Below are 14,738 nucleotides of genomic sequence, written 5' to 3'. Positions count from 1 at the left end.
CAAAATTCGGTCAAAACATGAGGAAAAAACCCACCTCTCCAATAATGCTAATTTCTGCTAGCATCCCTATAGGATTTCAGTATGTTGTTAGTGCTAAGCTAACTGCGATTAGTATGAACATTTTTTGACCGTTCTAAATTAAACACAAAGACATTTCAAGCTTCTAAAACACAATGTGCTTTACCTGAAGCTTGTGACAGATCCCATTGATTAGCCTGCCACTCGTATTCAACTGGAACTCAATTGGATGGTTAATTTCTCTGTCATTTCATTATAATGCTGATAGGCAAACATTGTAGGACTTCTCATTATCTCCTGCAGAACCTACCAATAATAGTGCTTACTTAGCTATGTTTACCTAAATACCATGAACCAAAACAATTCCAACTTTCCACTGGGCTTTTTGTTTCCATCCAGAATTTAACAGGATTAGTACTGTGATGCTTGCAGAGTTTAAAAGGGAACTCTATAAATTTTTCTAAATTATGCATTTCTACAGTGCACAATTTAATTGTTAAAATATCGACAAAATCATTCAGAGTGGTTTGGTGTGAAATGCTTTGTTCTAGAAAAACTTAAGAGTCAGAAGTTTTCACAGTGTGATCGGAACCAGGCATATGAGGAGTTTATAGCCTCTAAAACTCCTTCCCAGAAAGTTTTTACATTAAGTGGTTAGGAATACACTGCCTGACACATGAGACATTGTTTTACTGTAGTGTTATGACAAAGTTTTGGTCTAAAATGTATTTTAAGCAATTTAGTTTAATCCATTCTTGGTGGAAGGGTACATGATGGGTGTTCTAAGGCAAAATAGTCCCCAGAGAAAACGTATTTTATGGGATTTCCCACTATTTTATCATCATCATCAACATTACATTAAAAACTCAGTAGACACATGTAGGTTCACTGGTGGTTTTGGATAGTAAATAAAATTACTATGTTTATGTAGTACACATCAGGACCCCTGGTTCCTATCACAACCACTGTAAAGAAATCTGTAAGTTTCTCTGCAAATAAACCATGCATGATTCTATGGAATAAAAAATTAACTAAAAATTAGACTTGTATTGTTCAGTTCCTAGAAATCATTAGCCTCCTCTGAAGGCCTAAAAGGCCCGAAGGGTTCCCCTCTGTTAGAACGGGACAAAATATACTTGTGTGGCCGTCAATATACTTTGGCCAAGTCCCCATGTGTAGCCTACGTGTGGGAAACACTAGAACTCAATTGTATCTTTCCTCATATGCAGGCAGTATGCAGAATAAAGGGCATGCAGTTTGAATGTGGCTTTGTTCTCAAGCATTTTAAGTAATCTCTTATCTTGCCGGGCCATACGTACAATCTTGCCAGTGTAGATTTGCTGAATGATAATGGCTTCAAATGGTGGATAAGTAGTCCGTGCTTCAGCTCCAAGAGCATTTGGGCTAAAGCAGTGCAATGCATGAGAAGCAACGGCCATCTAACCTTGTTTATACAAAAAGAGTGTGAATAATGTAGGCTATGCTAACATTGCATAAAAGGGCATTAGAAAAATCTTAAAAGAGAAACAAGTGAAGAGAAACTTCTGCATATTTCATAACCAGCACATCTCGCTTATCTGTCATAATTCCACCACATTTTGTTGTCTCACTGCTGGTAATTTAAGAGAGGCAGGCTATTTTTCTCCCTAATGGGATGAACACTGTAGAAGATGAGTGCATTTCTTTTTTTTGCCAAGCTGCTTCATCCGTTTGTACATTCTACATTCTACACACCTGCACACCACCTAGATATGAATACTAATATTTTACTGCTTTTAAGGCATCTCGAATCCAGATCACCCAAAATAAAAGGCATCACTGAGTTAGAATTAGCATCATTTGTCACAATTATTTTGTTTTTATTGATCTGGGAATCTCTTTGTCCCGTTTTCATAGCAGAATAATAAGACCCACATCGCTGCTTCTGTTGCACCTCATTAAAAATCTAGTACAGAAACAGTCTTGTGTTGGCTTCATCATAATGTCTGAGAGGAAGTAAAAGTGGTAATAATATTATGATAGTTAAAAACTTTTTCACAAGATGCCATAAATACTGATGCATCCACAATATACTTAGAAAAAACAATTGGGATGACAACATCATATCATCATATCGCCCAACCCATATATGGAGTGTTTATTGTTCAAAATAATTGTAACTGTTGTGTGGTTTTGCGTCCCAAAATCTATGATTCATTTGTGCATGACTATTGTCCAGTCTCTTTTCATTCCTTAGAATTAAACAGGCTGTTATTGATACTGTGCCTGTAAGCCTGACACAGTCATGTGCAAAAGTATGTACACCCCTGGTAAAATTTCATGTTTTGTTGATTTTGTAAGTGGAAATAAGTTAACACGTCGTCTATAGAGAGCAAACTTTAATTGAGCATTTTTCGGCTACTTTTAATGCCCAATTCATATGTATTTGCTGAGCATAACACATTGGAATAAACACTAAATAGAAACGGGTGCCATAACGTTTGCACAGGCCACATGTTATGTTTTATTTTTTTCCCAATATGTTAAATTAAAAAAAAACAAAACAAATGCAATTGTGCTTTAAAGTGCACAGAAGTATGTTCTCAGTAGAGAATGTGTTAACTTATTTTCACTTAGAACATCAAAACATTTGAACAGGGGTGCCCAAACTTTTGCACACGACTATATATATGTAAATGACCTCTGTTCTGATTGGCTGTCCTGTACTGTGCTTCATTCAAAAAGACGTGCTGGCTGATGAAACACTCATTATAACTTCAACCTGGGCAGGATTGCACTGCTTTGGGTATATGTAAATGTGTTGGTTTTTGTGACATCACAAAAACAGTTCATTTAAAGCAGACTATTTTTGCAAAGTAGCTTGTATATATGGACTGTGGGAAGTGAATGGTAGGCTTTGAAACTCTAACAGTGTTTACAAAATACATCAAACTCAAAAAAGTGAGAAAGTTCAGTCGTCCACAATATGGGTCCTTTAAACTCCATGTGCATGCAAAACTGTTACTCTCCAAAAAACGGGTTTAGAAGTGGCGCAGGGCTTTGCAGTATCTGCACAGGGATAAGGAATTAAAGGCAAACGTTTGCATGCTAACTCCTGTATCTGTCAGCAGCCTATTCAGTGTGGCACACAAAAGCTTTTGTCTCCCTTTTAGAAGCAGGTTTAGAGGGGAGACAGGTGGGAGTAAGAGTCAAACAGGGATCTTTCTGTTTCACTATACTTAATACCCTCCCCTCAAAACTGAATGCTCATCTGGTTTAAAAACCACCGCAAGTTTGCTTTCCACTTTTTTCATTTCACACTTGCTACAGAGAAGATAGGACATTCGGTGCCCCTCTGATGTACGTCAATAAAGATTAGCTTTGCGCTTTCATTGGTTTGGGTTCAAATTAGTTTCTTTTTAATGGTCTGCAAAATATCTTCTGCTTTGCCTGCTCAGTAGTAGTGCTATCAGAACAGCTTAAGCGTATCTTTATTAGTATATGCAATTTACAGTCAAAATGGCAAGAAGATGTTTGTTTTTTAGTGTCAGAAAAAATATATTTAGCATAAAATTATGCAGAAGCCTTAAAAACTATATATATATTTTCTGCTTCTCACAATCAAATTGATCCCAAACACATTCAGTGATGCTGAGGTCTGGACTATGGGATGGTCAGTCCATTGTTCTGAGAACAACAGCAGCTTATTTAGCTTTAAGTGCTGTTTATTTGATGGTGGCAGTTTTGTGGCCTACCAGGAGTCCCATTTTCTCTTTATCTTTTAATCATTGTTTGAACTCCATTTTTGAAAGCTCTCACTTACTTTCCTTTACATATGCAAGTGGATTATTTTATATCTAACCTTCTCAGAAATATCTCCTGAATATACTTGTGCTTAATGGCTGTTTTGACTGGAAACTAAATAAATCTCTGGTTTTATTGTGTGTATATATATATATATATATATATATATATATATATATAAGGATCAAATCAGAGCTTTTGTTCATGGTGTGCAAATATGTCTTAATGTCTGTAAGGTGTGCTCATACAGCAGCTTGAACTTAAATGCAGGATATTTATATGCAACACATCTTTATTACATATATATTTATGTAGTATGTATTTAATAAGGGTTAGCTTTTTTTCATTGTTTTGAGGTCAATTCAGAGTTTCTTTTTAATGCTGTGCAAATATCTCTCCAGCTGTTTTTACTGCTCAGTAGACCAGCAAGTGTGTTTTTAGAACAGCCTGTGCTTATATGCAGTGTATATCTATATCCAGTATGTATTAGCTTACCACTTTCAATGGTTTAGGCTCAAATCAAAGTTTCTTTTTCACACAGTGCAAATAACTGTTCTGCTATTGACTGCTCAGTAGACCAGCGAGTGTGCTCTTAGAACCGACTGTGCTTATATGCAGTATATATCTGGCATAATTAATCTGCTGAGGAATGCTCCGAACCACGAAGGAGAATTTTCTTTTTTAATCGCTGTAATATTAGCACAGAAATTCGTATCCTGTTTTCTGCCCAGAAGGGGAATCAGTGAGTTTCACACCACACATATTTGTCATGCTTTTACAGCGAAGGCCCCACACTGTGAAGTAAGGGGGGGATGGGACTTTTAGGTGGTTTCCCCATACGCTGTACTGCTACATGTTACCTGTAGCCAGGTGTTGTGTTTGCTAACATGTCTAGTCGTGTGGCCCTCAGGCCCAAACATGTCACAGCTTTACCTAGCAGCCTCTCAGAAAAAACACACTCCTATTGTTCAGGCACTAGCAGGCGGTTGTCTAAGCCACAACCCCTAAGCCATAAGTCACTCACAGTTTTGTCAGTTTAGAGAGCGGTTTCAGCGGGGCGATGTGTGACTGAGGCGCGTAGGCTGTGGACACAAGCCTAGTGCTGTGTTCTGTTGTACTTTTGCTGATGTGTAAATTATAAGGAATTTCAATGCTAAGATGTTGCAGATACATTTACTGGTAAAGCTGAATGATCTGGGAAAAATATCTACTTATAATTTGTCTGATCAATTTTGTGATTGTGATTTAAATGCGCTACATTGTGTCTACACTCACTGTCCATTTTATCAGCTCCACTTACCATATAGGGTCACTTTGCAGTTCAACAATTACAGACTGTAGTCCTGTTTCTCTGCATACTTTGATGGCCTCCTTTCACCCTGTTCTTCAGTGGTCCAGACCCCCACAGGACCACCACTGAGCAGGTATTATTTAGGTGGTAGTTCATGCTCAGCAGTGACACTGATGTAGTGGTAGTGTGATAGTGGGAGTGTGCTGCAAAGAGGGGATCACACACAGCAGTGTTATTGGAGTTTTAAACAGACCAGAAACTGACCACTGAGGAAGCAGCAGAGAATGACTAACACAACCAACCACAAGCAACCAATAACCAATAGAGTGTCTAATGCTTATTGTGAACATAGTGGTGATCCTATGGGGGTTCTGACCATTGATGTACAGTGTAAGGAATTGCCGGCTTACCAAAATTTCACCAGTAGCGGACTGATGACTCAGTCAAGGGGTCACAAAAGAATTCAGAACTGCAGGCCTCACTTGCCTCAGTTAAGGTCAATGTACACTATTCCACAACAAGAAAGACACTGGGCATAAATGGCATCCATGGGAGAGCTGCAAGGCACAAACCATGACTGACATCTAAAAAACATCTAGATGACACCCAAGACTTCTGGGATAAGACTCTGTGGACTGATGAGTCAAAGGTGGAACTTTTTGGAAGACTTGGGTCCTGTTACAACACTACATTCCACCAGTCAAACATGGTGATGGTATTGTGATGGTCTGGGGCTGCTTTCCTTCTGCAGGGCCTGGACAATTTGTTGTGATTGATGGAACCATGAATTCTGCTCTCTATCAGAAAATCCTGAAGGAGAATGTCCACCCATCAGTTTGTGACCTAAAGTTCAAGCGCAGTTGGATTATGTAGCAGGACAATGTTTGGGAGCACACAAGCAAGTCCACCTCTGAATGGCTTAAAAGTGGAGTGGGCCAAAAGTCCTCAACAGCATGTAAAAGACTCATCGCTAATTATCACAAACGTTTGATTGCAGTTGTTACTGCCAAGGGTGGCACAAGCGGTTATTACATTAAGGGGCAAATACTTTTTCACATGGGTGGTAAAGGTTTTGAATATAGGTTTTTCAATAAATGCAATTATCATTTAAAAGCTACATTTTGTGTTTACTCGTGTTGTCTTTATCTTTTTCACAGCACTGTACATACATTCTTTACACACATTCAGTGGTCCAAAATGAAAAAAGCCCCCAAGTTTTTCAAAGTGAAAAGTGTAAAAGAGCCCAAAGATGTTTGCTGATGTTCAGATTAGCTACAGTCAGTCATAAAGAAGTCAATGGAAATATCCCATAAAGATAGGAATACACACTACTGTGTGTGTGAAAGAGAGACAGAGTGGGTGAGGGGGTTGGAGGAGGGGAGATGGGTGTGTTGGCTCTTTTTTATTCCTTTCTCTGAAGACTGAAAACCTCAAACAGAAAAAGAGAGAGGGGTTTCATTAAATTGTCAAGCACTCAGACGTCTTTCAAATTTAGGCCTCCTCTCGTGGAGCTCTGTGCTCACTCTCTAATCTTTTCTGCAGACTGAATAAGAAATTCCCTGAAAGACCGAGTGCCAAGTGTGCTATTTGAGGAAGACACAATGTTACACTGATATACTCTTATATGAGCCAGAAGGTACAATAGTGGGTCAGATCCACCAACGCTGACTAGACCATGCCTGAACGCTGTTATTAAGTTGCTGAATAATTAGCACCTTTGTATGTATGCAAAATGGACATGGACCAAACATTTGGGAATAGACAACAAAAAGTAGGACAGAAGATCACAGCTTGATATCCACATATAAGAAAAAGTATCATATAAAAGCTATAAAGGCGCTGCTTACAAAGACTAGAGTTTCTTCTTAGTTCTCACAGAACGTAGGTTTGAGGCATTGAAGCTTGCACTGGGTGAATATCAGAACTGATGAACTTAGTTTTTTAGACCAAACTTTCCATTGATTTTTCAAAGATTTGACATTATTCAGTTGTTGAGATTCATTCAGAGTGGTTTGATGTGAAATGGTTCACTGTGGAGAAACTTATCAACTCAGATTTCTTTACAGTGGAAGCCATTTTATTTACTAAATGCTTTGACATACAGTTTCTATCACCACCTCTGAAAACAATTCACTAGAATGTAGAATTTCACTGTTTGTTTCTTAATTGTTTGATTCCATTTTAATGTTCATGTGTAATGTTAATAATAGTAAAATAGTGGTAAATCCAAAACTTTATCTCAAAACTATTGTAGAACAACATCTCAGGCATCAGACAGTGTATTCGTAACCATTTCATCTAGCTGCTTTGTGTGACGTAGCTTTAGGAAGCATTAAACTCTTCAAATGTCTGGTTCCTATCATCACCATTGTGAACAATTCTGACTCAGTTTCTCTAGAATGGAGCATTTCACACCAAACCGCTCTGGATGACTTTCTTAACTATTTAATTGTGCAGAAATTTTGAAAAATACGTGGATTTTCACTTCAAGGCACGATAACAGTATTTTAAAAACTGGTGATTGTTAGTGTATTATGTATAACTTCTGTATTAGTGCTGAGTTCAGAGCAGGAAGTGTTATTATATTATGTATATTATGTTTGATTAGCATATTGCATCATTATAAGCTTCTGAATGTACATTTGCATTACATTTTAGCACTGCTGAGAGTAACTGTCTGTTCTGTTCTTTTAACTTTGATACATGCTTTTAGGTGGACATTATGCTTGAAATGTCTTCAAGACAAGTTTGGGACCATGATGTAAATGAAGGCATGAGGCCTAATCACATGTGCTAACTCATGGATGTTTTGGATTCACTGCAAAAAAGTTACCTTAGCAAGTGAAACACTGCTAAGTGTAGTCAGCATATATACTTCTTATAATAAGATTACTATAAGAAGTAAGGCTATAAGGCTTATTAAAGGTTAAAGGCTATTTAACTTATTCCTTGACATTTTTTATTTGTTTCAAGTCATTTTATTGTATAAAAATGTCATTTCAGATACTTTTACTTGTTTCATACATTATTAATAAGCAAAATGATCTGCAGTATTTCTTGATGCCAATAGACTAAGACACTTTCACCAGATAAAATGACTTAAAACAATTAAAAATGTATAGAAACATGTTAGATAATTTTATAATTGTCTTACAGCCATCTCATAGAAATAAGAGAAATCTTAGCTATATTTACTAAACTTAAGATGTTTTCACTTGTGAAGATATGCTTTTTTGTTGTATTGTTCTTGGTAGTCTATATTACAGTTTCCTTTCAAGTCTCTAAACTGTAGTCATTTGCACTGTGCCTTCAGGTGCCTTCTCGCTCCAGCTTGTTTTCGGCTTTGACCACCTGCCTGGGGGGCCAAACAGCAGAGGAACCAGCCGTGGAAGCCTTTTAGACGTCCTTACACTATCACCATCATCAGTCCAGTCTCCACCCAGACATCCTGCCACCCCCAGACGCTTAACTACAGAGCACGACTCCAGGCTCCTTCAGAATGTCTGCTGAACGTCAGTTGAACTTTCAGCTTCACTCAGACTAAAGCAACAAACCCTACTGTTCTGGATTCCTTCACCCAAAGTACAACATTTTGTGGAGATACTGAGTTGAGGACTAGCTAATGCTAGCTTGTATGACTTTGAGCCCTATACATCTTCTCTAAAACATCCTACTCTATGGTAAAGGAAAGTAAAATGGATACAGTGTCTCTAAATGCATCTCTTCGTTCCGGAGGTCACAGTGTAGGCACAGACTCTCCAAATCTGTCCATGAAATCCTGGGGCTTCACAAACGACACCGACTCCGTCAGGAGCCGACACTGGAACTTCTTCCTGGCTGCTAACTTCATTGATGTTGGTAAGTCAGGATGGTTAAGAGATCAATGTCAAAAAGCGGTTGCTGACCAAAGTTCTGCTGTGATGCTTTGTAGATAGAGGAGAACTTTACTGAGAATGTCATTTCATGTCATTTTGTTATCATAGTAGTTGAGATTCTGATGTTGGCCTGGAACTTAATAATGCACTCTTAAAAACAAAGGTTCCTCAGCGGTTCTTGGCTTGGATATACCTTGATATTATGTGGTGTCAAGGTTCATCATACTCGGCATCAGAATTCCTTGGATGTTTTTTGGCTCATGTCTTTGAGTGGCATCTGTTGTTTTCTCTTCAGGTTATCTTTTATCTTTGTCATTGTCAGCTGTGTTGTCAAGTGAATATGTATCCGTTTCAGTGTCTGACATTCTTTCACTTTGAGCTTGCAATGGTTTTCAGATTTTATCAGTGCTTTTAACTGAAGTGTCTATGACTGCTTGTTTCTTGTGGTTTTCATCAGATATGAGATTTGCCATTGTGATTTCTGGGGATTCTGTAATATTATGTAGAAAGGTACACTGTTCAGGCATGTAATACCTCTCTTAGTTACGTCTGCTTGCTCAGTACAGGAAAACACCATTTAATTATTCCAATATGGAACAGATTTACTAAAAGAGGCACTAATTACTGTCAGTCTACCTGCACACTGCACCATTGTGGGTGACCAATAATGTGACTTATCTACTAAGAACTTCCATGCAGATGAACACAGACAAAACTAAGACCATGGAAGTTGTGACATCATTCTATAGTCTGTATCATGCCTGTTTTAGAAACTCTGGGTCTAAGCTGGATCTTTCTGTGGCAAAAATGAATGAGATATCTGAAAATCAACACTACCTGAGGTGCACAAAAAGCTCCCAAACCATCATTTTTGTTCTCGGTACATTTTTCCTCTGTATGTCACTAGATCTTCTGAATTATGCACGCAAGCTAATACCACTGTGCTCAGAATTAACACCATAAGACATGCAAGTACAAAGAAATGCCCCAAACAAGCAAGCAAGCCTTGTCGGATGTGTTAATTAAGTGGATTTAGCAGTAGTAGAGTACATTAGGAGTAGCTGGTATTGGTATATAACACTATTAAACTTTAATGGTACATGTATTTCATGCAATGTCACTTCAATGCGCAGGAGTGCTAGCTTGCTACTAGCATGGATGTAGTAATGTTCATATTTCAGCTGCTGAATGACCTAATAATTCAGATAATCCAGTGACATTCAGTGGAAAAAATTTATGTAGGATAAAACGTACCAGATTTACAACGTTTTTTGTTTACCACAGGAAAATGATAGAGGCGATTTTCAAAAATCCAGCTTAGACCCAGAGTTGCAAATATAAGCATGACACCGAGTGATGGTGGCACGATGACTCACAACTCACAACACGATGAGTTCAGTTAACATATGACCAGCGCAATATGACGTGTCTGGCTTGTGTGCTTTTTGTATGATACCGTTTACACCTGGTAGAGCTTTTATCTGTCAGTTTCATACTCAAACTGTGACTCTTTAGGTCGAAATAATGACTTATCTTCTCATGATTTTGACTTATTAAGTCAAAAAGCATGAGTTGTTACTTGTCATAAAATATGTGATTATTTCAACAACATAAAAAAGTTGATTTCAGAAAATAAGATGGTAACTTACCATCATAAGAAAATAAGTTTTCCGAAAATGTAATACTTTTCATTTTGAGATTGTTGTAAGACAAGTATGATATTAATAAACCTATTTCTTGATATTTTTACTCATTTTAAGAAATAAGCAATGGTCTCACTATATAGGCAGATAATCCTGCTTAAAAGAAATGTGCTTAAAACATGCAAAATGATCTGCTAATATAGCGCTGCAGTGATATTTTAATGGCATTGATTGTCAGTTTCATCAGTTTCTTGTTTAATGTTTCATGGTCCTTTTTCTCATGATCAGAAAAAAACCACATTAATACACTATGGGCCGGCTTCCCGGACCCAGATTAAGCTTAATCCTCCACTAAAAAGGCTTTAGTAGTAGTAATAGTAAAGTAGTAGTAGTAGTAAACCACTATTGACATTGCAATTTAGTTATAGACTAGGCTTAATCTACGTCCACGAAACCAACACTGTATGTCCAAAAGATTGTAGACACTTGCTTATCCAACTTTTCTTCTAAAATCAAGGGTGGTAACAGGGAGTGTGTCCCCCTTTTGCTTCAGTAACAACCTCTACTCATATGAGAAGGCTTTAAACTAGATGTTGGGACATTGCTGTGAGGGTTTGAGTGCATTCAGCTACAAGAGCATTTGTGAGGTCAGGTGCTGAGGTTGGATGTTTTCTGGATTACAAATGTCAAAAACTCATGCCAAAGGAATTGACAGGTGCTCCATCACTACAGAGAACAAATGGAGCCCAATGCTGGGAGCTTATGCCCCTCTAGCTGATGCTTGGCATTGGGTGCCCTTAGGCTCATGTGTGGCTGCTCCAGAGCTCCATTCAATTGGCAATGCTTTTCAAAGGAGATTATACAAGCTGTGTGTTTGCAACTGAACACCTGTATGAGTAATAGGTGCACCTTAAAATAGCTGATTTCACTAATTAGAAGGAGTGTCTACATAGTTTTAGACGTACAGTGTACATATTTGCCAGACTGTGTGGTGACCAAAAGTCATAAAAATGTCACCCCTCATAACATTTTAATGATTATGACCCATGGGTTCCCACATAGATAATGACCTACTGTCTGGCACACATTTAGGCTAAAAACTGATAGTACACAGTAGAGAGCAATTATTGTTAATGACTTGTTGATGTTCTTTTGCAAACAGAAGCCAGCTGGACAGAACGTCCTGATTGGTTTCCTCACTGGCTGCATAATACAGTCATATGATAGTTGTTGTTGTGTTGTAGTGGACTGTACAGATGCAGTCCTGCAAGTTCTCTTCTGTCATCGTATAACATGTTCTATCTAGCCTGAAATCACAAAGGCAATGTTTCTGTGATAAAGAAAATGATTTATTCAGTATACTACTTGTAGTCCTGGCAAACCAATTCCCTAAAGGGGGCATTCCAGGTAGAGTTTATATGGCATTTGTCATGTTATACAGTTTATTGTAGCACAAAATTACATCCCTGGGCCTCAGTGGTTTGACAGAATTCATGATTTTATATTGTTTGCATGTTTTCATTCATCAATTTTCTCTCACTACAATACCCAGAATGCATTACACAAATACATCATACAGCCGTCAGGAATCCCCGTGGTGTCATCCATTCGTGACTGCAAACCTAGCCACTGGTTTATAGGCTAATAAATACAGCAATGCTAGCATCAGTGTAACTCTCACCCCACCAGTCAAACAAAATCATAAAGAAAACTATGATTCTGTCTTTATTCAGCACAAAATGGATGCCAGAGAAAGAAGGTATCTAGATTGTCAAATTGCTACCTGGCAATCTTTAGCTTTGAGTTTGTTGTCCTCTTCATCTGACGTGTGATTTAAGTTATTTAAGTAATCCATTCTCTCCATTGTAATGATGATTTAAAGCCCTGCAATTATACAGCTGCAATAAGATATTCAGCTTCCTAGCAGCCACCCCAAAGCAGTTGTAGTTTTTAAAAGTACCTCGCACCTTCAAGATACATCATCAGAAGAGAGTTTTGCCAGTCTGTAGACCAGAAAATCTCACTCTAGAGATTACTGCTGCACATTCACAACGTGTCAGTGTCTCTTTAACAGATCATGGTACATGCTGTTCTGGGTTGAGCCCTGGATGGTGCAAAAAGCTAAACATGAAACAAGTCAGCTTTTTGTCGTATTCCAGATCTCAAGACACCCGAGCCAGGGTATTGAATAACCCATGATTACTTGGCTGAAATGTTTGAGAAGATCAAAAATGTGCCCTGTATGGGTGTTCTCTAGCACTGGTGCTGGTTATCTCTGCCTTAGGGTTCTTTGTGGTTTGAAAGTTCATTCCTTCATTACGATGATAGGTCCAGTATTCACAGCAGGGATGTCAGAATCTGAGGCTAGAGGGCCAAAGCACTGCAGAGTTTGACACTCTTCAAATGCTAATAAAGAGTTCTTTGAGGCAGTGCCTTAGAAGAACCACTTTTGGTTCCCTAAACCTCTTTTCACAGTAGCTGTAGCATGAGTTTTTGCACTATGCGTTTTTTTTCTTAAAGACTCAGGGAACCTAAATCTGTGTTTTCTTTCTAATTAGGTTCATCTTGTTCTTGCAGGCAAACAGTGAACATGTACTAAGTATACTTTTTGAATAGTGTTTTCCAATGAATGTTCCAGTGAGTAAATGATAAACAGTATTAATCTTGGGTTAGGCTTCCGTAAGCATTCCCCTAACCAATCACAAGGCTGACGTCTCTTGCCCCGCCCACACGAAACAGTTTCAGAGTCAGAGAAACGTAGCGAGCTAAAGCTAACCCAGCATAACCAAAAACTAGCAAGCTAGAGCACATATCTGAAGCTGCCTGTCAGGCATTCATTCATTGATCCCAACACCAACATTGTTCGTTCGTCTGTTCCTTCATTCACGTGTTGCTTCGTTTATCCACTTGTTTGTCCATCTATCTGCATATCTGTCTGTCCCTTCCTTTGTCCGTCCATTTGTTTGTTCATCTGTCTGTCTATCTGCATATCTGTCTGTCCCTTCCTTTGTCCGTCCATTTGTTTGTTCATCCGTCTGTCCATCTGCATTTGTTCACCTGTGACTTTTTTCATGCAGTTACCATAACATAAAAGCTGGATAATGATTTCAGTTCTGTATGAGTGGCTGAGCAGGCTAGTAGTGTTGGAGAGCTGTTAATCAAGCTGCTCACTAGCCACGCCCACACAGCTCTCAGATAGGTCTGATCACCGTGTTTTATGGTATTTATGTCTTACATTTTTTTCAGTGAATCTTTGCTGCATGGTTAATATAACACATGAGTTAATAGAATATATTTCATAGGAAATGTGCATGATTCACAAAACTAAAAGCAAAGTGGATATTTTTATAAAAGTGTTTCTGTTGTGTTTAAATGCAAATTTTTCGTTGTGGCAATTGTACATGCTTTTTTGATACCAAGAAAGCTGCAGTTGTGCTGTCTGTTTTATCTTGGTAACAGCCGTCTTTGTGGGGAGGTGTGAAGTGTTTTCACAGCAGGTGTTTCTCACCCCTCCTCTTTCACCCCTCGTCGCTCGCTAGCAGCTCAACACAACATTTCACACACAGAGTTTAAAAATTTCAGTCATTTTTGTGCGTGAGTGTGAAAAACTTTTTTAAGCTAATTAGCAAGGCCTTTGTAAGATGAATTCAGAGTGCTAGAGGAGGGAAAACGCTAATCTTTGCAGAATTAATTAAGTTTGACACACCTGCATTAGATGAACCAAGCAAGATGACTAAAAACTTACTGCATGGAAAAAGGTGTCTGGAAAAAGGAATGCAGGATCAATTAACCCTTTCGTTGCCTTATGAGGACTAAAGCAGAGAGCTAATAGCAGGTTTTACAGTGATCCGGCTGTGTTTGTGCTGTATTTCTGGTGTGTAAATCATGTTACTATTTTCACCCCTTTGTTTATCACATGAAAGCTAAAAGCAGAGATGTAGTATAAAAGTAGCGAGTAGGTTTTGGGTGATTTTGGGGCTGGATTGCTGGCTGATAGATGGTCACAGGTGGATGAAATCACTCTGGATGGTGGGGGCAGAGTCTGATGAGTGATCTGATGTGTGAATCATGTCGCTGTTTTAACCCTTTGTTGGAATATGAAGGCCAAAAAGCAGGGAGATAATATCA

General features: G+C 38.4%; 1 protein-coding gene across 2 annotated transcripts in view; it reads left to right on the top strand.

Moving 5' to 3' along the window:
• Positions 1-14,738, top strand: part of plch2a (phospholipase C, eta 2a) — a 221,437-nt gene that overhangs the window by 3,951 nt on the left and 202,748 nt on the right. For both annotated transcript variants that reach the window (XM_036579011.1, XM_036579012.1), the window contains one exon: positions 8,406-8,950. In XM_036579011.1, coding sequence (XP_036434904.1) covers positions 8,770-8,950 — 181 coding nt within the window. In that variant the 5' untranslated portion in view covers positions 8,406-8,769. The remainder of the gene's footprint in view (positions 1-8,405; positions 8,951-14,738) is intronic.

This window comes from Colossoma macropomum, unplaced genomic scaffold, assembly GCF_904425465.1.
Source record: "Colossoma macropomum unplaced genomic scaffold, Colossoma_macropomum, whole genome shotgun sequence".
Taxonomy (NCBI): Eukaryota; Metazoa; Chordata; class Actinopteri; order Characiformes; family Serrasalmidae; genus Colossoma; species Colossoma macropomum.
The sequence above is the reverse complement of the archived record's forward strand: the minus strand, read 5'-3'. Positions and strand labels throughout refer to the sequence as shown.